General features: G+C 41.2%; 1 protein-coding gene across 3 annotated transcripts in view; it reads left to right on the top strand.

Moving 5' to 3' along the window:
• The window catches only part of ptpn21 (protein tyrosine phosphatase non-receptor type 21), a 99,666-nt gene that overhangs the window by 19,774 nt on the left and 54,844 nt on the right, over window positions 1-25,048 (top strand). For all 3 annotated transcript variants that reach the window (XR_009446228.1, XM_059649081.1, XM_059649082.1), the window contains exons 3-8: window positions 1,677-1,846; window positions 2,420-2,517; window positions 7,108-7,175; window positions 11,586-11,656; window positions 13,689-13,776; window positions 21,589-21,677. Coding sequence is in view for 2 of the 3 variants with exons in the window: in XM_059649081.1 (XP_059505064.1) it covers window positions 1,677-1,846; window positions 2,420-2,517; window positions 7,108-7,175; window positions 11,586-11,656; window positions 13,689-13,776; window positions 21,589-21,677 (584 nt within the window). In the remaining variant the exon portion in view is untranslated. The remainder of the gene's footprint in view (window positions 1-1,676; window positions 1,847-2,419; window positions 2,518-7,107; window positions 7,176-11,585; window positions 11,657-13,688; window positions 13,777-21,588; window positions 21,678-25,048) is intronic.

Raw genomic sequence — 25,048 nt, 5'->3', positions numbered from 1 at the left:
TGTGATTGTCAGGAAAAGTCCACCTGGCTCAGTAATATCCTTTTGGGGTAAAAAAAAACTGCTATCCCTACATGTGACTCCAGGCACACAGCAATATGTTTGACTCTTAACTGCCCTCTGGGCAATTGGGAATGGGCAATAAATGCTGTCCTGGCCAGCAATGCCTACATCCTCTGAATGAATTATTGCTTGTTCTTTAATTATTAGGATTTGAGTTGTGGATGATTTGGAACAAGGGGATGTACTGATACAACTTTTGCTGGCAACCAGAAATTAATAGGCGCCTGGTGATTGATTAGTTCATCAACTAATCAATGACTGTAATTTGTTTTTGAGTAACTGCACAGTTTGGAACTGGGAATAAGTTACAGTGTGGGGGGTGGGGGGAAGGAAAGAAAAAAAGTATTCGGTTCTTCTCCAGCTGAGGAGCAGTTAGTGTGCTTTCTTCCCGAAGAAAGTAACTTTTTACATTGCCTGCAGCAGTTATTGTAAGCTGCAACTTTTGAGTAAGAGACTTTTTGTAACAGACCAGCCTCCTTGTGCCTCTTACCAAACAGTGGAAGCATCTGGAGAAAAATGTTCGCTGGCCAGCATATTGCTTCAGAAAAGTCGTAAGGATTTACTTAAACACCTGTACCCGGGAACAAAGGCTACTTTGCAGCTTTGCCCCTCTGTTCAATAACCTGGTTCTCTGTTAGTTTTAACTACCTGTTTGTGTGGGGGGAGGAGGGGTTAAAAGGGGATTAGAGTTTTTAACATTACTAGTGGTATCCTGATGGTTTCCTTGTAACTAAAGTTACATGTAACGAATAGCAGTTATTGTTCAGAACAGAAATCTGGTCCATGCTTTATATCAAGTTGGGTCTGAAAGTCAGGTATATTGGGTAAATTTTAAAAAATAACTTTTTGTGATGGCCCAGGGAATGTTGGGTCTTGATTCCAGCATGCTACCCCACAGTGAGCAGTGACAAACCCAAAGTATTCTTTATAAAACAAAGTGTGGGGCTGGATGAACACAGCAGGCCAAGCAGCATCTTTCGGAGCACAAAAGTTGACGTTTCGGGCCTAGACCATATAGCCGGTCAAGTTCTGGTGAGTAGTAATCCCTGCCAGAATGTTGTTAATGGATGATTTCAGCAATTTTAATATTTTGACTATATGGGGAAATGGTTTTCGCTTTGAAATTGAGTGGCATGATGTTATTTACCACTTAAAAGCAGCCTAAGCCTGTATTTGTCCAGGTCTTGCTGCATTTGGCTGCTGACTGTTTCAGTATCTGAGGAGCCAAGCACTGCATAATCATCAGCAAGTATCTCCATTTCTGACCTTATGATGGGAGGAAGATCTTTTGAAGCAGTTGAAATGGATAGACCAAGGCCACGATCCCGAGGACCTGTCAGCATATGAGAACCCTTGGCCCTGAGACTGTGTTATACTCTTGGACATATTGACTTATATCTGCTGTCTGGAATAATTTATTCTGGTTAAGGTCTTTTTTTTAAGGCTAAAATACATAGTTTCCCCTTGACATAGTATCAGCATAATTTAGACAGGAGAGGAATGGAGAGTTCACATTTTTAATGTCTTGTGGGTTAGAATTTATTGAGTGATTTTTTTTTTTTGTTTTGTTCTCTTCTTCCTCTCCCCCCCCCCCCCCCCCCCCCCCTCTTTTACAGATCACTTACTTCAGTCTGTGGTTCTGTAATAAGCAGAACCAATCTCGATGGTTGGATCTGGAAAAGCCCATGAAAAAGCAGCTAGATAAATATGCCATTGAACCTACAGTTTATTTTGGTGTTGTATTCTACGTACCAAGTATTTCACAACTTCAGCAGGAGATTACAAGGTATGGAATGTCAAAACTCATTTGTAGATGTTGTTAGAAGAAAATATCTCCGTGTAGTCTTCAAGATAGCACTTGATCAATTAGTCATGACTCCTATCCTTGATTTGGTAGGATATTCAATATGGTGCATAATTTTTCTACAAGTGCAAGATTGAAAATTAGTTTCTTTGAATATAGCTTATTGAATGTTGATATTAACGTAAATATCAAAAATCCTATCCTGAAGTTCAAGCTAACAAAATGTTTAATTAGTTTACATGAAATTAAATAAAATAAATTTTCACGGTCTTTTATGCTTAGACATTCAGCCCATTTCCTAATTTTATTAGCATCGCACGATTTGTGCTGCATACCCTACTTTAAATTTACGCATCTAAGTTGACTGATTTTAGGTGGTGCTGTGAATGGGGGTCAGTGTGTGGTCCAGAATATTTTTGGTGAGGGGGGGGCGGTGGTGTAGAAAATGGTTGGCTAACAGTTGTAGCATTCTTTGTACAATAACTACATGCATAGTTGGGGAAGAAATTTGTTTATATGGTTAACTGCTTCAAGCATTGCAACTTGTTTCTGCAGATTCCAGTATTATCTACAACTGAGGAAAGATATTTTGGAAGGTCGCATACCTTGCTCACTCGACCAAGGAATTCAGCTTGCTGGTTTAGCTGCACAGGGTAAGGAATGATATACTGTTGATTCCAAAGCCTAAGTGATGCATCATCTTAATACAGTCTTTTAGAACAGTTATGCAAGCTACATGCTTTTTTCTGGCTTTCCAATTGATCTTGTCTTCCTTGCTTACAGTCAATGGACTGACGGTATGGGAATTGCAGAGGTTCTGGCCATGAACTTCCAGTTCTCCATTTATATGAGGGTTGTGCTAGAGAACTGAGAAATTACAAAGGTTACGCCTTTAATCAGAGCAAGATATCTAAGAATTAGCCCAGAAACTATAGGCAAGTAATTTTGCCATGTATGACAGGAAAGCTTTTTTAAAAACAATAAGCGAAGACAAAATTAATAGTTTGAAAAATGTGAGTTAATAAAGGAATGCAGCACAAAGAGTTGCTAAGGGCAATTTGTCCTTAACTATATCATATTTAAGGCTTCTATAATATAACACAAGGGTGGATGTTAATAAATAGTTGATATGATGTACATGGACTTCCAAAAAGTGAATATAATAAGCCTGTTGGCATTATTGAAGTCCATGGAATAAAATATAGAGCTGACATTGATATGAAGCTGGCTGGAAGGCAGCAAGCAGAAACAGTTTTTCAGACTGAAGGAGCGATTCTCCAGGGTTGAGCATCAGTGTCACTGGTTTTCTTGACCCATATTAATAATCTGGATTTGGATATTCATTCATTTGTGTCTGCTGTGCTAGAATTCGGATCTTTGACTCATAGTCTCCTGATGGTTCGCCCTGTGCCTTTTTATTTCTTAGCTGTTTTGTTATTGACCACTGTTTACCATTGCCATTCACTCTCAGACAGGGCAAGAATGTCCCAAGTCTTGCTGAAGAGGAATGGGTGTCAAACACACGTCATTCAGGTTTTTGCTGAACCAAACACTAAACTGAGCAATGTGGTCAAATTTGGGTGTTCAAGGCACAATTTCAGAATTTACAGATGACTCAAAACTTGGAGGTATTTTGACTAGTGAGGAACTTTGAGCACATAAGTAGGCTGTGGAATGGACTGATGTCTCAGGTATAATTTAATGCCAAGACGTGTGAAGTGATACCGTATTTTCATTCATCATGGAATGATGCTTTGCCCGAAATAGTCTTGAGCTTCCTTGTGTGTTGAAGCTGCACGCAGCCAGGCAAGTGCAGAAAATTCCAGTATACTCTTGACTTGTGCTTCATAGATAGTGGACAGTGACTGGGGAAGACAGAGTGGTGAATTACTCAGTGCAGAATTCCAAGCAAGTGAGCTGTGTAAACAGCAGCATTTACATGTTTGGCCCAGCCCAGTGGTCAGTGGTATTTCCCGACATGTTGATAGTGTGTGACTTGATCATGATAACAATGATTAATTCTCTCTTGCTAAAAATAATCATTGCCTGATGCTTTAATGACATGGAGGTCACTTGCTACATATTGGTTTGCTAGCGACCGTTTCAATATCTGAGGAGTGGCGATAGGTATTAAACATTGTACCTCAGCAAATGCCCCACTTCTGACCTTTTTTATAATAGAAAGAAGATCGTTGATGAAACAAGAGATGGTTTGACTTCAAACAACCCTAACTACAACCATCTTCCTCTGTGCTTGATATGGCTTGAACCAGTGGAGAACTTTCTCACTAATTTCCAGTGATGCCTGTTTTTTTTTCAGGAGGCTCCTTGACACTACACTTGGTCACATGCTACCTTGATGTTAAGGGTAGTCATTCTCACCTAACGACTTGCAAACAGTTCAGTTTGTCCATGTTTGGATTGTAGCTGTAATGATGTTAGAAGCTAAGTGGCCCTGGTGACCCAAACTAAACATCCTGGACAAGTTATTCCTTTCTAAGTACTGCTTATCAGCATTGCTGACGACCCTTTCCATCACTTGATTAATGATTGAGAGTAGACTGATACATTAGTAATTGTTCTGCTTTTTATACACAAGACATAGCTGGATATTTTTCTACATTGTCAGGTAACTTGCACTGTTGTGGTGTTCTAAAATAACTTAGCTGGGAATATAATCATTTCTGGAGCACAAATCCTCTCTGCTATTGCTGAAAAGTTGTCTGGGCTCATAGCCTTTGCAGGGCTTTCATCAATTTCTCGATCATGTGGAATGAATTGATTGACTGAAGGCTGGCATCTTATCATGCTAGGACCTCAGGAGGACCCTGGGGTGGATTCTCTGTTCAACACTTTCTGGCCAAAGATGGATACACATACTTCAGCCTTGTCTTTGCTGGGAATATTTATAGAACCACCACCATGCAAAGCTGCAGAGCTTAGATCTGCTCTGGTGATTGTGGGATTGCTTAGTCCGTTTCTGTTATTAGCTGCTTAGCTCCATCAGGTTGATGCTCGGTTTTGGAATATCTGGTGCTGCTGCTGGCATGCCATTCTGCATTCTTAACTAAATTAGGCTTGATCTCCTTCCTTGATAGTAGTGGTAGCATGGGAGATTGCATGGTTGAATACAGTTCTGTGGCTGATGACCTGTTAGACCTCTAGCAACTCAAAATTGAGTTTCCATGATCTGCTCAAAATCTGTCCCGTTTGCTACAATGCAGTGTCTCACAGTGTATGTTACATAGGAAGACAGGCTTCATCTCTGCATTTACAACACAGTGGCCATTGATTTGATACCATTATGAACAGATACATTTGTTACCTGTTGATGAGGACAAGTTGAAATGTTTGAACAACAAATGAAGCTAGCTGTTTCCAGCAATTTTCCCATTGCAGGACCCTATCTAATATTGGATGCTGTTGCAAGTGAAGACTAATTGATTTATAAATGGTGAGAACCTTATTTGTTGTGAATAGGTGAAGTGATATACTGTTTTATATGATCTGCCAGTCTTTGGGATGGTACAGCCTTATATCCAGTATCATGCCAACACTGAAATCCTTATATCATGTTACGCATTGGTGTAATATGCGGAATGTCTTTTTCACTTAGTCACGGAGTCATTGAGGTCTACAGCATGGAAACAGGCCCTTAGGCCCAACTTTCCCATGTCACTCAGTTTTCGCAATTAATCTAGGTCCATACCCCTCTATACCTACCCCACCTATGGACATGTCTAAATGTTTCTTAAATGATGAAATCGTACTAGCTTTCACCACGACCTCTGGCAGCCCATTCCAGACACTCCACCTCTGCGAGACAATTGCCCGTGTGCATCCTTTTATATCTCTCCCCTCTTGGCTTAAACCTATGCCCTCTAGTTTTAGACTGTCCTATCATGAGCAAATGCTGTTGGCTATCTTCCTTATATATGCCTCTTGTGATTTTTACACTTGACAGCAGCATCTTATTAGTGGCAAATGATCACTTGTGTTGCCACTGCATGGTAGCAGTGTGAAACAGTTGGCCTGTTGCTTAAGTCACCTCAGATAAGGTTAACTGGACACTTCTTAGGACCAAGAGATTGGATCCTTCTTAGGATCAAGAGAACTGCCTTCAGGGCCTTTCAAAGTTAAGGATTTGGTGGAAAATCCTGCGTGTATGAAGAATTGAGTGACAGCAAATTTTAGGATTGCCTTTTGGGCTTGCGATTACAGGGTCTGGTTCTTTGCAGGTAGATGTAACATTTACGCAAAAACTGTTTCAACTTGACAAAATAGCGAACAACCATTGCCTGGTCCAGGTATTGTTTGAGAAATGAATTAACCAAAGCTAATCTGCTTGGGTTAAAATTTAAACAAAACCAGATGGCTTACTGTCAATCATCTTTTAATTGGTGCACTCTACACGGCAGTGCTGCTGCTGGTCAATCCACTTGTCAACTGATTAACATTTTTCTCCTGTACAGTTGGTTTTTACCTTGACTTGGCAAAGTTGTGAAATGTCCTGATGAGTGCAAGATGGAAAGATTTGAAAAATATCTCTCTTCAGCAATACTGGAGTTGTGTATTATCAAATAGCTATTAAACTAATTGTTAAAACTATATCAATGTTTCCACCTATGATTCATGAGTGTCATGATGATTTTTAAATATGTGCAGATGTGTAGTACCGTTTTGAAGTCCATTTCTGCATTGTTTTTCACTAGTTGTTGAGTTTAGACCCACCAAGATATTTATCTTTCACCAGTTCAAACAATTAGATAAGTATTATGCTCATTTTTTTGTGTTTGTAGTCAAAGTGCATGTTCTGGAAAGTGCTAACGTATTGTTTGGACTTTTTTCTTCTCTTTTCTTGCACCACCCTCTCCACCCTCTCTTTTTCACTCCGGCTGCCTCCATCCTCTGAAGACTTAAAAATCAGTTTGACAGCTGCTTAATTGTGGAAACTAAGACCCACCTAATTAACCAATGCCAGAGTATCAATTCAGGTGTCAGTACAAAATTTTTTTTTAAACAATAACACCAGATTCGACACTTTTTATTTCAATAACAATTATTTTTACCTGTATTACTACTGAGTGAAATGTAACATAAACTTTAAGCAATATTCTTTCTTCTTTGTTCTAACCTTATACTGATTTATGAAATAGGTTTCAAAACCTTGCTTATCAAAATACTTTGCAGAGTTTCTTCGGTTAGCTATGTATTCTGATATTACCGTGATTTTGTTTTTACAGCTGATTTTGGAGACTATGATCAGTATGAATCCCAGGACTTCCTCTACAAGTGTGATCTCTTTCCAGTTGTAAGTTCTGTTGCAGACTCTGTTCCAAAGTGTTTAGCTGTGTATGACACCTTTATATAGCACCTTCAACGTAATCAGAAGGCCAAAGGCATTTCACGTGCACGTTATAAAACTAAATATAATAGCAAATGTTACAGAATGGGGTAGAGTATTTGTGGATTGGGAGGCAGGAAGTCAGAATCCGGTGTTTGTAAAATGCTAGGTGGCGAAACAGTGTGTAGCCCCTTTAAAAATAATGTGCTTTTTCTGTGCTTAGAGATTTAAAATGGATGTCCGTGTGCAGCAGCTTGAAAGTTTGCAAGTACACAGTACCTAAATTGAAGCATTTTGTATTGAAAGGCCGTACAGTAAACAGGCCAAGCAGGAGGTTCCATTTACCAAGACAACAAGTTTTGAATTTAGCCAAGCAATGTGAACCAGGCATTTAGATAGCAAAAAACCTACTAAATTTAAGTGCAATGGTTTTGACACCATTTGACTAATCCTATTTTAAGAAATATTGACGTTATCAAGGGTTTTAAAAAAGGGGACAGTTGGACAAAGCCCCAGAGCTAACTGCCTCCACCAGAGCTAAGAGCCCTTGGCTCTTGGGGATTGCTGGCTGTCGGCCTCTTGTCTTCGAAAAAGTGCCTGTAAGTAACAATGGTACCAACTGAACAGCTAGTTAATATTCCTGACAGAAGAATTGATAGAGAAGGCGCAGAACATTACGTAACTTGGCTGTAATGTTGGGGCAGCACAGTGGTTTAGTGGTTAGCTCTGCTGCCTCATAGCGACCCAGGTTCGACACCACTCTTGGGCAACTATCTGTGCGGAGTTTGCGCATTCTGCCAGTGTTTTGCGTGGGTTTCCTCCCACAGTCCGAAGATGTGCAGGGTATGCCCATAGTATGTTCATAGCTGAATTGCCCATAGTGTTCAGGGATGTGTAGGTTAGGTGGGTCACGGGGATGGGTTTGTGTGGGATGCTCTGAGGGTTGGTGTGGATTTATTGGGCTAAAGGAATTGTTTCCTCACTGTAGGGATTCTATGATCCTATGAACATTGAGAGACTTTCCAATATACTTATAGAATTGGGACGTATATTTATTGGAACAGCAAACCATTAGAATCTTGTGGTTTTCGGGAATAGTTAGTAATTAGAAGGGATTTATTCTGTTTAATAATTTAGTTAATTTGTTCACTGTTAGATAAATTGTTACCTGTTGACTTTAAAGCGAGAGAGTCAGGGATTTATTTTAATCACCTAGATGTTGCTGAAAGGCAATTACACCACTTTTTACAGTCCTTTTACAGATTATAGGGTGAGGTGCTTCTCTTCTTTTTTGTGTGTTTTGGTTTTAGTTCTCAGAGGGGGACAACCTCCACTTTATAACACAAGCCATGAGATGCTAGCTTAGATGACCAAAAGCTTGGTCAGGCAGGTGGGTTTTAAGGAATGCATTAAAGGAGGAAATGAGGTACAGAGTTAGCAATGTGTGGAGTGGGTATTTCAGAGCTCAAGTCCGAGGCAAATGAAAGTGTAGCCACTAATAATGAACAATTAAAATGGGGAATGCCTAAGAGGCCAGGATTAGGGGAAGCAGGTAGAGTCATAGAGCCATACAGCTTGGAAACGCACCCTTTGGTCCATCCAGTCTGTGAAACATAATCCCCAAACTAAAGTAGTCCCAAATGTCTGCTCCTGGCCTATACGCCTCCAAATTTTTCCTTTTCATGTATCCATCCAAATGTCTCCTAAAAGTTGTAACATCTACCACTTCATCAGGAGGTTTGTACCACATGTGAATCACCCTCAGTGTAAAAACTTGCCTTGTCATTTTTAATTCTCTCCTCAAAAATGTATCCCCTAGTCTTGAAATACCTCAAATTAGGGAAAAGGCAACTACCAGTAATTCTGTCTTTACCTCTCATTATTTTATAAACTTCTAACAGGTTACCTGGTAGTAATAGTAAAAGGGATTATTACTTGAATGGTAAAAAGTTGCATTATGCTGCCATGCAGAGGGACCTGGATGTCCTTGTCCATGAATCACAGAAGGTTGGTCTGCAAGTACAGCAAGTAATCAGGAAGGCAAATGGAATTTTGTCCTTTATTGCTAAAGGGATTGAGTTTAAAAGCAGAGAGGTTATGTTGCAGATGTACAAGGTGCTGGTGAGGCCACACCTGGAATACTGTGTGCAGTTTTGGCCTCCTTACTTGAGAAAGGATGTACTGGCACTGGAGGGGATGCAGAGGAGGTTCACGAGGTTGATTCTGAAGTTGAGGGTGTTGGTTTATGAGGAGAGACTGAGTAGATTGGATTATATTCATTGGAATTCAGAAGATTGAGGGGGGAATCTTATAGAAACATACAAAATTATGAAGGGAACAGATAAGATAGAAGTAGAGAGGATGTTTCCGCTGGCAGGCGATGCTAGGACAAGAGGGCATAGCCTCGAGATTCAAGGGAACAGATTTAGGACTGAATTGAGAAGGAACTTCTTCACCCAGAGTGTTGTTAATCTATGGAATTCCTTGCCCAGTGAAGTAGTTGACGCTACTTCAGTAAACATTTTTAATGCTAAGGTAGATTTTTTTTGAAGAATAAGGAATTAAGGGATACGGTGAGAGTGGGGGTAAGTGGATTTGAGTCCACGAAAAGATCAGCCATGATCTTATTGAATGGCAGAGCAGGCTCGAAGTGCCGAATGGCCTACTTCTCCTAGTTCTTATGTTCTTACGTACCTCTCAACCTTCTACGCTCCAGTGAAAAAATCATAGCCTAACCAGCCTTTCTTCACAACTCAAACCTCCTATACCCAGCAACATCCTGGTAAATCTCTTCTGAACCCTCTCCAATTTGATAATATCTGTCCTATAACTGGGCGACGAGAACTGGACTCCATATTCCTGAAGTGGTGTCACCAATATCCTGTACAACCTCAGCATAGTGTCCCAACTGCTATACTCAAAGGACTGAGCAATGAAGGCAAGCATACCAAACACTCTTTTTTAAACCACCTCATTTATATGTGATGCAAACTTTAAAGGATTATATACCTGCACCCTTAGGTCCCTCTGTCCTACTACACTACCTAAAGCCCTGCCATTAGTTGCACAAACTCTACCCTTGCTGTACCAAAATGCAATACCTTGTATTCACTCACATTGACACACTCTGCATTTATTAGCCCATTGACCCATTTGATCAAGAACCCTTTATAATGTTAGAAAACCTACTTCACTGTGTCCTATGCCACTAAATTTGGTATCATCCTTATACTAAACATTCCTCCTATAATCTCATCACAGAAGAGGACTCCGAACCAATCCCTGTAGAACACTGCTGGTCACGGGGGAATAAACAGACTAAAATTATTGAGCTTGGTTAAAGTTCAATTGTCTAACTTTTCTTCTCCCCCTCTATTTTTAAGTGATTGAATTGGAAAATGTTTGATAATGATTTACACCAGGTATGAAGAAGGATAGGTTATATGGTCTGCAAGTGGGTCCATGGCTGCGTAACCCAGCAGTATCTTCTGGTATTGGTGGCAGCATTTGAATGTCATTAGACCTTACTGTTCACACTTTTAGGCTGCTGGGGCAGAGAGAGAAAACGAGACTGGCCACATGGAACTCGGAGAGTGGTGGTCGTCATCCTGGCCAAAGAATCTGATTGAACCTTCCTACAAGATGGCAGGACGACAAGATCACATTTTGAGAGCATAGTCAACTAAGCCAGTAGCTGCAGAAATGTGTCAAATTGAGGGCCGAGTATAGCCAGTAAGAATTTTCAAAATGCAGTTGTAAGTACAGGAAAATAAATTTGAGTATTCGAGGCAAAATTATTTCATTACCTAAAACAGTCCAAAAATCATTACATTGCATGAAAAAATTGTATTAGTATGAAGTGTCATAAGTTCATTTGTTTTTTGAGAGCTGACTTGATAGAGGTATAGATAGAGTAGACAGCCAGAGACTTTTTCCTAGGGTAGGGGTAGTTCTTATGAGGGGGCATAGTTTTAAAGTGAGTGGAGGTAGATGTAAGGGAGGCGTCAGAGGTGGGTTCTTTACTCGGAGTGGTCGGGGCACAGAATGCATTGCCGGAGAGGGTAGTGGAGTCGGCCTCATTAGGGGCATTTAAGAGGCTATTAGGTAGGCATATGGATGATTGTATAATGTAGGGGTGGAGGTTAGATAGACCTTTAGGATTAGGGTAAAACTTCAGCACAACGTTGTGGGCCGAAGGGCCTGTGCTGTACTGTTCTATGTTCTATGTTCCTTCTGTGATACTAAAGTGAAGCCAAACATTTATTAAGTATGGTGTCAAATACAGAAGGTTTTTTGTTTAATTTACATTATTCAACAACACTGTTTTGTCTTTTTAACCTTACTATTTCCTGACCACACCCCTCTGACCTCGCAAAGAATTGGATTCAAGATGAGAGGATGCTCCAAGAGGCGACACAGAAAGTTGCTTCATTATATCGGAAATTCAGGTGAAGTATATATCTAAATTAATCTTCTCCTCATTGTAAGGTTTTGGGGTGCACTTTAACTTTAACTTTTTAACTTTAACTTTAACTTTAACTGCAAGACCTAAGTCATTTGCAGTTTTAATTGATTCTAATTCAGTCTTGTTTTGAAATATTTGTAGTAGGTGGGAGTTGAACCTGCATCGTCTAACCCAGAGGCAGAGTCATAAGCACTATGCCACAAGACTCTCGATCACAATTATAGACCAATTTTTGAAAGAGCAAACTTAAAATTTTACTTGTCTTAAGTTGCATGATCCATTCCAATTACAAATATATTGTCTCATCTTTTGTGGAATCTATTAAGTTTATCATAACAAGTACAAAATAAATGGTACTTAATAAAAATAGTTGGATTTCAGTTTCTCTGCTGCAAGTTCGTGACATTAGTTTGATTGGGCACAGATCTATAATGTTCTTTTTGACTACAGTACCTTTATCATGGTTGCTTGATGTGCGTTGAACCACTAATGTCCAGACCTTATGAACATTTACTAGTTACTTGCCCCTGTGCATAATCAGAGGCACCTTGAACACTGATCAGTTTGTTAGTGCATGAACAGTTCCTGGTTGCCTTGGATTAATTAAATTATAGCTGTCCAATTCCTGATTTGGTTTCTTTTAAAGTATTGGTCATTTTAGTAATATCATTTCTTACCAGCTCCTCATTCATTTTTTAATATGCCAATTATTTTAAGAGATGATCCTTTTGGTAACAGCTTGTTCTCCTTTACCAATTCCAGAGATCTTTTCGAAGATGAGATTGTTCCAGCCAACTTTAAATATGTCTGCTCAGTGTATGTAGTGTCACTTCCTAAATCATCCCAAATTATACATTTGAGAATTGTAGAAACCCTATCAATATCCTTTAACTAGAAAATCCATATGGATCTCCACAGTAACTATTGATTTCTAAAACAAACTAAAGCACAAAATAACTATACAGGTATATACTCATTTTGTTGCCATTTTCAACTGTACCTTTCAAGTAAACCTGTGGCCACTTCAAAAGCATTTTCACATTTGCCAGCATACGTTTACATTAGCCACATAAATCAATGTTCTTACTTTTGACATTACGCATAGCTTCTAGCTTATAGAAACAGTTTTTCAACTGACAACATTTAAATAGAATATCATTTAATTCTTTACGTGCTTAGTCGATTGTTTTGATTATTAAAAAGTAACTTAATCCCACACCTCCATGGCCTTGCTGAAGGATACCATTGAACAGTGGAATATGTAATCAGTGTCCTATGCAACAAAAATCCTGATCTCTCAACTGTGGTCACAATCGAATGGTGGATCAGACTCCGGATGAATGGACGTGTTCTACTGCTGTATCTGATGGTCTTATGGAGTGTGTGGAATGTATCTAATAGAGATAAAAAAATTTCCTTTTGGAAACTGAACAATTAGAACGAAGCAGTTATATTTTATAGTCTATTTGTATGTGTCTCACACTAGCAAATTCAGACAGTGTGTCTGATGTGTGAAATCTGGCCATCATCAATTGTTGCGGAACAAAAGAACAGAAGAGTATTTGATGTTTTGACAACATTCTATTATACACTTTACAATGTTGGAGCTGAAGTAGGCTATTCAGCCCATGAAGTCTGCTCTGCCATTCAGTGCGATTATGGCTTTAAATACAGAATTGTGATACAGAATCAATGATTTGTCATTAAATTTACTCAACTAAAATATGTATGCATTGAATGATTTTGCGGTAAGATTGAATGAAAACAGCAAGGATATAGTGAGGCTACTAACAAAAGAAAAGGTCATCCTTTGAAATGGAGAGGTTTTGAAACTTTTTTCCCAAGCTTGGAAGTGTGAGTGAGATTAACCTATAGATAGCTTTTGTCAAACTAGGTCTATTTTAATTGTCTTGAGTTTACTGGATATTTATGGATGTTAACTTGCTATACAATGGGCTAAATTTAAGTTTGCTAATACTTTAAACATTTGTTTTTATCTGCTGTATATTCTTTAGGGGCTTCACTCCATCTGAGGCAGAGTTATTGTATCTTCAGGAGGTGGTGAAAATGGAAGGTTATGGTCATGAAAACTATGCAGCCAAGGTATGAACTGGGAGGTGGAGGAGTTTTGAATAAGATTTCAAAAAAATACAGCAGAACATAAAGCTCCTTAAAAAAGAAGGCTTTGGGCAAGTTTTCAGAGAATACAGATATACATTTAAAAGTAAGTCTAAGTGAAGCTGGCCCCAACTCTGTTACTAATTGCACAATCTTAATTTTAAAGATTTTTTTTTTGTCTTTTGTTTCCTAGACAAGAATTTGGAATATGTAGAGGCAGTGATAATCTTGATTTGGTTTTTAAAAAAAACGGATGGGCAAAATAACATTACTTTGCAGCATTTAATGTACCTAATAGTCCGAAGCAGCAAAGTATTTCTTATCATCTGTATAGTCACAGCTTATTCTGGCTAATAATTAAACCTAGTCATCTCAGACCTAGTTACACTTTGGCCCAAATTTTCCAGCCTGTTTTGAATTTCCCAATTTTGATCTAGCTCAGACAAAAAAAAAGTTGCCCAACTTTTGATGCAAGTTCGACACACTAGATACAGCTTAACAAACCACACCAGCAATGTTTGAGAGAATTTTCATAGAAACTCTTTTCATAGCAAGATTCTCTGCAATCCAATAAATAAACATAGCTTTAAGGTCCAAAGTCTTGTTCATAATGTCCTGGAAGAAGTTAGTTGTGTAAGGTACATAAGTGAGAAAATAGGATGCCAGATGGGTGGGTAAGGAGTAGGATGGAGGTGACCTCCCACCCACAGCCTCCAACCTCATTGTTCCCCAACCCCGCACAGCCCGTTTCTATCTCCTTCCCAAAATCCACAAACTCGCCATCCCTGGTTGACCCATTGTCTCAGCCTGTTCCTGCCCCACCGAACTCATCTCCACCTATCTGGACTCCATTTTCTCCCCTTTGGTCCAGGAACTCCCTACCTACGCCCGTGACACCACCCACGCCATCCACCTCCTCCAGGACTTCCAATTCCCTGGCCCCAATCACCTCATTTTCACCATGGACGTCCAGTCCCTATACACCTGTATTCCTCATACAGATGGCCTCAAGGTCCTCCGCTGCTGCCTGTCCTGCAGGCCCGACCAGTCCCCCTCCACCAACACCCTCATCCGCCTAGCCGAACTCGTCCTCACCCTCAACAACTTCTCTTTCGATTCCTCCCACTTCCTACAGACTCAGGGGGTGGCCACGGGCACCCGCATGGGCCCCAGCTATGCCTGCCTCTTTGTAGGTTACGTGGAACAGTCCCTCTTCCGCACCTACACAGGCCCCAAACCCCACCTCTTCCTCCGTTACATTGATGACTGTATCGGCGCCGCCTCTTGCTCCCCAGAGGAACTCGAACAGTTCATCCACTTCACCAACACCTTCCACCCCAACTTCAAGTTCACCTGGGCCATGTCAAACACATCCGTCACCTTCCTGGACCTCTCAATCTCCATCTCAGGCAACCAGCTAGTAACTGATGTCCATTTCAAGCCCACCGACTCCCACAGCTACCTAGAATACACCTCCTCCCACCCACCCTCCTGCAAAAATTCCATCCCCTATTCCCAATTCCTCCGCCTCCGCTGCATCTGCTCCCACGATGAGGCATTCCACTCCCACACATTCCAGATGTCCGAGTTCTTCAAGGACTGCAACTTTCCCCCCACAGTGGTCGAGAACGCCCTTGACCGCGTCTCCTGCATTTCCCGCAACACATCCCCCTCACCCCGCCCCCATGACAGCCGCCCTAAGAGGATTCCCCCTCGTTCTCACGCACCACCCCACCAACCTCCGGATACAACGCATCATCCTCCAACACTTCCACAATCTACAATCCAACCCCAGCACCCAAGACATTTTTCCATCCCCACCCTTGTCTGCCTTCCGGAGAGACCACTGTCTCTGTGACTCCCTTGTTCGCTCCACACTGCTCTCCAACCCCACCACACCCAGCACCTTCCCCCTGCAACCACAGTAAGTGCTACACTTGCCCCCACACCACCCTCACCCCCATCCCAGGCCCCAAGATGACTTTCCACATTAAGCAGAGGTTCACCTGCACATCTGCCAATGTGGTATACTGTATCCATTGTACCCGGTGTGACTTCCTCTACATTGGGGAAACCAAGCGGGGGCTTGGGGACCACTTTGCAGAACACCTCCGCTCGGTTCGCAATAAACAACTGCACCTCCCAGTCGCAAACCATTTTAACTCCCCCTCCCGTTCTTCAGACGACATGTCCATCATGCAGTGCCACAATGATGCCACCCGAAGGTTTCAGGAACAGCAACTCATATTCCGCTTGGGAACCCTGCAGCCCAATGGTATCAATGTGGACTTCACAAGCTTCAAAATCTTCCCCTCCTCCTACTGCATCCCAAAACCAGCCCAGCTTGTCCCCTCCCTCCACTGCCTCACAAAACCAGCCCAGCTCGTCCCAGCCTCCCTAACCTGTTCTTCCTCTCACCCATTCCTTCCTCCCACCTCAAGCCGCACCTCCATTTCCTACCTACTGACCTCATCCCACCTCCTTGACCTGTCCGTCTTCCCTGGACTGACCTATCCCCTCCCTGCCTCCCCACCTATACTCTCCTCTCCACCTATCTTCTCCTCTATCCATCTTCGATCCACCTCCCACCACCCCCCCCCCCCCCCCCCCCCCATTTACTTCAGAACCCTCTCCCAATCCCCCGTTTCTGATGACGGGTCTAGGCCCGAAACTTCAGCTTTTGTGCTCCTGAGATGCTGCTTGGCCTGCTGTGTTCATCCAGCTCCACACTTTGTTATCAAGGAGTAGGATGGAGCAGTTTGATTGTTGGGATGGGTCAGATGTTTCGAGGGTTTCTCTCTGTTTAATTAAGCTATTAGTTTCATCGTTATCCAAGATTCAAAACTGATTTTTATCCTTTTAACATTTCCTGAGAAACTGTCCTGATAAGTATGTAGGAACATTCCGAAGACACCAGCTCAAAGTTGAATGTGTTATTGGAGATTTCCAGACCATGTAATTACCCATCAGAAATTTAAACTTCCCAGATAATTGCTGCAATGTCAAAACATTGGGACTAAACAGTGGGTTCTAATGCATATTTTTCAGAGTTGGTCTTTGGTAGAGGTAGTCCATTAAAGTTCACTGTATGAATGCATACAATGCAATGGATCATAGATGTAATGCATGTGACAGTGAAGCTTAAAACTAGTCAATGCTGAAATATCAGAGATAATGGGAACTGCTGATGCTGGAGAATTCCAAGATAATAAAATGTGAGGCTGGATGAACACAGCAGGCCAAGCAGCATCTTGGGAGCACAAAAGCTGACGTTTCGGGCCTAGACCCTTCTTCAGAGAGGGGGATGGGGAGAGGGAACTGGAATAAATAGGGAGAGAGGGGGAGGCGGACCGAAGATGGAGAGTAAAGAAGATAGGTGGAGAGAGTGTAGGTGAGGAGGTAGGGAGGGGATAGGTCAGTCCAGGGAAGACGGACAGGTCAAGGAGGTGTGATGAGGTTAGTAGGTAGCTGGGGGTGCGGCTTGGGGTGGGAGGAAGGGATAGTGAGAGGAAGAACCGGTTAGCGAGGCAGAGACAGGTTGGACTGGTTTTGGGATGCAGTGGGTGGGGGGGAAGAGCTGGGCTGGTTGTGTGGTGCAGTGGGGGGAGGGGACGAACAGGGCTGGTTTAGGGATGCAGTAGGGGAAGGGGAGATTTTGAAACTGGTGAAGTCCACATTGATACCATTAGGCTGCAGGGTTCCCAGGCGGAATATGAGTTGCTGTTCCTGCAACCTTCGGGTGGCATCATTGTGGCAGTGCAGGAGGCCCATGATGGACATGTCATCTAGATGTCATGTCCATCATGGGCCTCCTGCACTGCCACAATGATGCCACCCGAAGGTTGCAGGAACAGCAACTCCTATTCCGCCTGGGAACCCTGCAGCCTAATGGTATCAATGTGGACTTCACCAGTTTCAAAATCTCCCCTTCCCCTACTGCATCCCTAAACCAGCCCTGTTCGTCCCCTCCCCCCACTGCACCACACAACCAGCCCAGCTCTTTCCCCACCAACCCACTGCATCCCAAAACCAGTCCAACCTGTCTCTGCCTCCCTAACCGGTTCTTGCTCTCACCCATCCCTTCCTCCCACCCCAAGCCGCACCCCCGTCTACCTACTAACCTCATCCCACCTCCTTGACCTGTCCCCTCCCTACCTCCCCACCTATACTCTCTCCACCTATCTTCTTTACTCTCCATCTTCGGTCCGCCTCCCCCTCTCTCCCTATTTGTTCCAGTTCCCTCTCCCCATCCCCCTCTCTGATGAAGGGTCTAGGCCCGAAACGTCAGCTTTTGTGCTCCTGAGATGCTGCTTGGCCTGCTGTGTTCATCCAGCCTCACATTTTATTATCTTGCAATGCTGAAGTATACTCTTTGGAAGGTTCTGTTCCATTACATCAATAGAAGTAATTACAACAAACTCGTATGAATCTATCCCTGTAATGAATTCAGAGTTTTTGCGTATTGGCGTACTTATCTAGTTGAATTTTGGTTTTCAATGTTTATTTTTATAAACAGACTTGATGAAACAACAACAAGATTTGTTCAGCTTAGTGTAGCTGGTAGTCTATCAATACCCTTTTGTAAATTTACGTTAAGTTAATGGGCAAAGCTGCAGCAGATGGAATTCAGTATGAGCAAGTGTGAGGTTATCCATTTTGGACTGAGAAAGGATTAATTGGAGCAATTTCCAGATGGTATGAAATTAAATATAGTGGATATCTGAAGGGACTGGAGATTCAGGTGAATATATCTTTAAAATGTCACAAGCAGGTGCAGAAAATAATCAAGAAAACTATTGAAATGTAGGCCTTTGTGTCTAGAGGGCTGGTGTACAAAGATGCAGAAGTTATCCTACAGTTAGACGAAACGGTGGTTAAAGCCGACTTGGAGTACTGTGTGCACATCTGAGCACCATGTCTTAGGCAGTATATATTGGTTTTAGAGGATGTACAACGTAGGTTTACAAGAATGATACATGGACTTCAGCGGTTAAGTTGTGAGGAGAAATTACCCAAATTAGGCCTGTTTTCTCGAATTCAGAAGGTTAAGGGGTTAACTGATCAAAGATTTCAAGATTTAATAAGAAAAGGCAGAGCAGATAAAAATAAACTACTTCCATTGTCTGGCGATCCTAAAACTAGGGGTACTGTGTGAAAATCGTGGCCAGACTTTCCTGGAGAGTTGTTAGGAAGCCCTTGTTTACACAAAATGTTTGAAACTATTGCATAAAAATCAGTGGATACAGGTCAGTTGTTAATTTGAAATCTGAGATAGATATGGGCCAAAGGCTGATAAATGGACTAAGGCCACACATCAGCCATAATCTCATTGAATAGTAGAATAGACTCAAGGGGCTGAATGGCCTACTCCCTGTTCCTATGTTCCAATGTTTTATACATTACTGGTAATAGCTAAATTTTTATAAGCAATTATTATGGCCCTACTAATCTGAAGTTTGCACTTCATGTAAATGCCGCACAAGATAGAAACTGAGCCTGCAAAACCAGGGTGATTAAATAAGTTAGATTATTACGAATATATTGCAGATAAGAAAATGGAGACTGTTCCTTGGACATGATGCTCCCAACAGAGTTTCATCTCTTGGTTGCACTGTAGGTGAAAGTATGACCCATTAAATCTACATATCCACAATCACTTTGCAGTAAATTTAAAGTTGTATGATTACCAAGTTTAATTTCATTGCAGTCTACACTTTTCTCTCAATATCTTTTGTGGATGCTTTGCAGTTTGCATCAACAGACCCCAGTTTTTTTTTCATGAAGTGAAATCCGCATCTCTGTGTACTGATGTGAGAGAGCTGACACATGTATAACAATGAATGTCAAATTGTGGTGAATTGTTGAATCCTTGAAAGTTGCCACCCAGGTTGACAGGGCTGTTAAGGCATACAGTGTTTTAGCTTTTATTAATAGAGGGATCGAGTTCCAGAACCAAGAGGTTTTGCTGCAGCTGTACAAAACTCTGGTGTGGCCGCACTTGGACTATTGTGTACAGTTCTGGTCACCTCATTATAAGAAGGATGTGGAAGCTTTGGAAAGGGTGCAGTGGAGATTTACTAGGTTGTTGCCCGGTATGGAGGGAAGGTCTTACGAGGAAAGGCTGAGGGACTTGAGGTTGTTTTCGTTTTAGAGAGAAGAAGGTTGAGAGGTGACTTAATTGAGACATATAATATAATCAGAGGGTTAGATAGGGTGGATAGGGAGAGCCTTTTTCCTAGGATGGTGACGTAGAGCACGAGGGGGCATAGCTTTAAATTGAGGGGTGAAAGATATAGGACAGATGTCAGAGGTAGTTTCTTTACTCAGAGAGTAGTTAAGGGACTGGAACGCTTTTCCTGCAACGGTAGTAGATTAGCCAACTTTAAGTACATTTAAGTATGGACGTACATGGAATAGAGTAGGTTAGATGGGCTTGAGATCGGTATGACAGGTCGGCACAACATCGAGGGCCGAAGGGCCTGTACTGTGCTGTTATGTTTTATGTTTACTGGAACATGTCTGGAATGGCGCCTGAACTCTGCCACTTTCGCTTCAGATGACAGAAAAACATGTTGCAAAACAACTGTCTCAAAGCTAGTTCTCCAAATTTATTAATAGAAAACCAAATAAGTGCCTGAAGGAATAAGACAGCACACTATGGAAACTTGCTAAACTTGTAAATTTCAATTTTATGAATTGAGAAATGTTTAAACATAGAACATTACAGCACAGTACAGGCCCTTCGGCCCTCAATGTTGTGCCGACCTGTCATACCGATCTCAAGCCCATCTAACCTACACTATTCCATGTATGTCCATATGCTTGTCCAATGACGACTTAAATGTACCTATAGAACATTACAGCACAGTACAGTTTTTTTTTCTTTTTTTCATTTCCCATCAACTACCACCCTCTGTCTTCTTTCAGCAAGCCAATTTCCGATCCAAACTGCTATATCTCCCACAATTCCATTCCTCCGCATTTTGTACAATAGCCTATTGTGGGGAACCTTATCGAACGTCTTGCTGAAATCCATATACACCACATCAACCGGTTTACTCTCATCTACCTGTTTGGTCACCTTCTCAAAGATTCTTCAATAAATTCTTGGTTAAATTATGGCAACAATTTAATGAGATGATTGCTCACAAAGTTTGTAGTCTGCATTTCTCATCAAATTTAAATGGACAGCAAGATTATGAAATGCTCACTGTTCAGAAAAAATTCTTAATTCAATGGTTCTGCCACCAGCTTTCTTTTGCTGGCATGACTTTTATCAGAAATTACATTGCTGATTATCTTTAACCTCAATTGTTTATTTAAATTTATCCTAAACAAATAACCAAATTAAATTGGACAGTCTGTAGGTCTAACTGAGTTCGTAGTTTTATTTATTGAACTGCATAATTAAAAATAATTGACCAACTGTAACATACCAAACCGACTAGAAGTAGAACAAGTCTGCAGTGTATCAAGTCAGATTTTTGGAATGCAGGAAGAACTTGTGAGCCAATGTGTCCAAGGGAAGCAGGAGAGAGGAGAATGATTTTTGAGATATTAAACTAAAGAAAGCAAAACAATCTACTTGCAGTCACAGCATCAGCAAGTATAATGACTTGTACAAGTATACAACAGTCCATAAATTTGTAAAGATTATCATATCTTCTTTCTCCTTTTCTCTTGTCATTATGATACAACTTGGCACAAATTCCTAAATAGATGTGACTCACATGAACTGTTAACGGTCTATTGTTTCCTTGTCACTGCATAGTTCTGATTTTTTTTTAATGTTTATAGGATAGCCAAGGAAATGATCTCCTTTTAGGTGCATGCTTGGAAGGCATCTTTGTGAAGCACAAAAATGGCAGACCTCCCTCTGTCTTCAAGTAAGGACATGAATTTATTCAATAACTTAGTTACTTAGTTCTTACATAATTGTATAGAAGAGAAACATGCCAATAAAAATTGAATTCCCAAGTGATGCTTCTAAATTAATGTTAAAAACACTATTGTTGCAATTTTCTAATCAGTCTACCAATCAAAAATGAGTACTTTTGTTTTTCTTATTTCTAACAGAGCTCTTCTGTTGTCATCTAAGCTACTGTTTTAGGGTACACTTGATTCCAGTTCTGATTTGCTAAACGCTGCTTGGTTTGGAAGGCTTGAGTATACGCACTTAGGCCAAAATATGTATTTCGATTGAGGTTCCCAGTCATGAGTTTATCATAACCCTTTTTTTAGAACCTACAGTAGATTGTTCACAGAAGATCTTCTTGAAGATCCATTCTGAGAGTGACTGTCGATGCCTTGAGGTACCCGCTACTTGTAGGTAGATTGGTTTTTGATATCCATTGTCCGTTTTTTGCAAAGTAGTGCGAGTTTTCAAATAGATGGGAAGTGGCACAAATAGCAGTTGATTTCAGTATGTCAGCTCAGTGCACTTACATGGGTAGAAAAAAACATATGTGAAATGTACAGGGGTGCAATTAGAAGGAAGAGTCAGATAATTCTTCTATCTTTTGGGAAGACGGAGGCATCTCAACCCATTGTCAAGTTCTTGTTTCTTCACAAAGAAGGAGAGGCTAATGTGACAGAAATGAAAGAAAATGAGATCTGGAGTGCACATGAGCCTACAGGTAAATGCAGTATCATCCCTATACTGGTCCTCTGAGGGGCAGCTGCATCAGGTGATGTGAGCAAGTGACAGAGAAGCTTTAGATAATTGTTGGACTTTGAGAACATTTTTGATCAAGTTCTTCACAAGATACTCGGCTAAAGTTAAAGCCTGTGCTTCAATTGAGAACAAATGAAATACCTGATCAAGAAACTTCTTGAATGACAAGAGAATTACATAGAGATGCTGGACAGGTCCTCTCATTGGCAGGAGGTAGTTACTGTAGTTCCCAAATTATCTGTGTTGAGGCCTCAGCTATTCACGATTTATGAATGACTTGTGCGATACATAGGTAAAGTTGGATATCTGGCTTCAGCAAGTCTTTAGGCATTGTAAGCATTGTAGATGTATGAATAAAATCAAATATGAAAAGATTAATTGTATAGGTGAAACTGTGATGAATGAAGTTAAATATGGGTAAATGAGAGCTCATTGGCTTTGGACCTGAAAGGATATATCAGAATATTTAATGATGAAAAGCTAGCATTGGTGAAGGTGTGAACAGAATACAGAATTCCTATAGTGCAGAAGCAGGCCATTAAGCCTATCAAGTCCACACCAGCCCTCCAAAAACCATCCCATCCAGACGACCTCCCCCCCCGCACCCCCCCCCCCCCCCCCAGCCCCAGCCCCGACCCATATCCCTGTAACCCCGCGTGTTCCAAGGCTGATCCACCTAACCTGCACATTACTGGAAACTATTTAGCACGGCCAGTCCACCTAACCTGCTCACTTTTGGACTTTGGGAGGAAACCGGAGCATCTGGAGGAAACCCACACAGATGCTGGGAGAATGTGCACACAGCACACATAGTTGCCCAAGGCTGGAATTTAGCTTGAGCCCCTGATGCTGTGAGGCAGCAGTGCTAATCACTGAGCCACCATGCCGCCCGAAGCACCATGTACATGGATCGTATAAAATGGTGCAAATGATGATCAAAGATCCTAATGGAATGTTGGCTTGTTTGTCCAAAGGATTAGAATTGCAGCAATTTAAAAGCCATGCTTTGACGATACCCGATCCTGCTTAGATGATACCCAGAGCAGTGCAGGTAGTTTTGGGCACTGTACTTTAGGAGGAATATATTGGTTTTATAAAGAGTGCAGTGCAGATTTATGTGTACTATTCCTGGGATTCAAGGGTTGAACTGTGAGAAATGTTAACATAATCTAGTGTTGTAATTTCTTGATTAAAGGTGACTCAATTAAGCTTTCAAAGTAATACAACTGTGGAACAAAGCTTAATGTTAGAGCGAAGCATTTTCAGAAATGAATGTAGTCTGAGAAATTTGAGTTATTTTAGTGTCAGCCATGGTTCTGATGGTTGCACTTTCACTTTTGAATTGGGTTCATGTACCACTCCAGGATTTAAGAATAAAATCAAGGCCGACACTTGAGTGCAATACTGACAGTTTTGCACTCCTTAGAAGTGCTGTATTTCAGTCAAAGCCCCATCTGGGTGCTGTGGTGAATTTAAGATTCCGTACAATTTTTTGATGACCAACATGAGATCTCTTTCCCAGGATCTTGGCCTGAATTTATGCTTTAATTAAAATTACACAAAAGTTCAGTTTATCTTGTAATTATAGCCTTGCTTTTGTGGAGTTTGCTGTGCAAATATTTGTGACCATATTTCCTACATTAAAGCAGTGGGTGTGTGTCGGATACTGTTGAAGAAGCCATAGGAGTTACCCCAGTGCTTGTATTTGTTAAAGTCCCAGTGTATCAGTGATGGATGGAGACAGTGTTCAGAGTCACAGATGATGTCTGGCAGATGAACTTATTGGCTGCTTTAATTTTCTTTGGAATTGCACTCACTCAGGCAAGTGGAAACTATTTCATCAAATACCAGACACATGTTTTGTGGATGGTTGACAGACTTTGGGGAATTGGATGAATCACCTGTTGCAAAATACCAAAGTCCAAATGTGTTCTTATGTACACAACCTATATTGCGGCTGGCCCATTTAAGTTTCTGATCAGTGGTGACCCCAAAATGATGATGGTGGTGACTGTTGAGGGGAGTTTGTTAGATGCTTGCTGGAGATGCTGTCTGATAGTCCTGTTGCTAGAACCTCTCGTCGTGTTGCTGATGATCAAGAGTTGATCAGGACAATATAATTGGTGACTGTCTTGGATTTATAAACTTAAAATACCTGAACAACTTTTTCACTCTGCCCGGGAGATGCAGAACAGCTTGTTCTGGATACAGCTATGTTTGGAAGTCTCACTTTTTTGGTCAGAATGTTGTCAGGCTCCTACAGCCTTTGCTTGTATCCGTTTGCTCACCATTTCCTGGCATCTGTCATGGAGAGGCCCTCATAGGGAGGTTGTGATGGATAATTTTGAACCTTTTGGCTGAAAATTGTTGCAACTTCAGACTGGTATTTTTCAATAGCAAATGAGACACTAGCTTCATTAAACATGGGTGTTTGTGAAGCCTTGTCATTTACTGTTTCATTTTCTACCACCATCTTGAATGGATTTGATATATTTGTAGAGTTTAAATTGATTAATTGGTTGAGGGTCTGAGTTTGTGGCATGCATGTAGCCTTGTGTTGAAGCTTAGCATCTCATTTCCAGC

This window comes from Stegostoma tigrinum, chromosome 10, assembly GCF_030684315.1.
Source record: "Stegostoma tigrinum isolate sSteTig4 chromosome 10, sSteTig4.hap1, whole genome shotgun sequence".
Taxonomy (NCBI): domain Eukaryota; kingdom Metazoa; phylum Chordata; class Chondrichthyes; order Orectolobiformes; family Stegostomatidae; genus Stegostoma; species Stegostoma tigrinum.
Note: the sequence above shows the minus strand (reverse complement) of the source record. Positions and strands in the feature narration are given on the sequence as shown.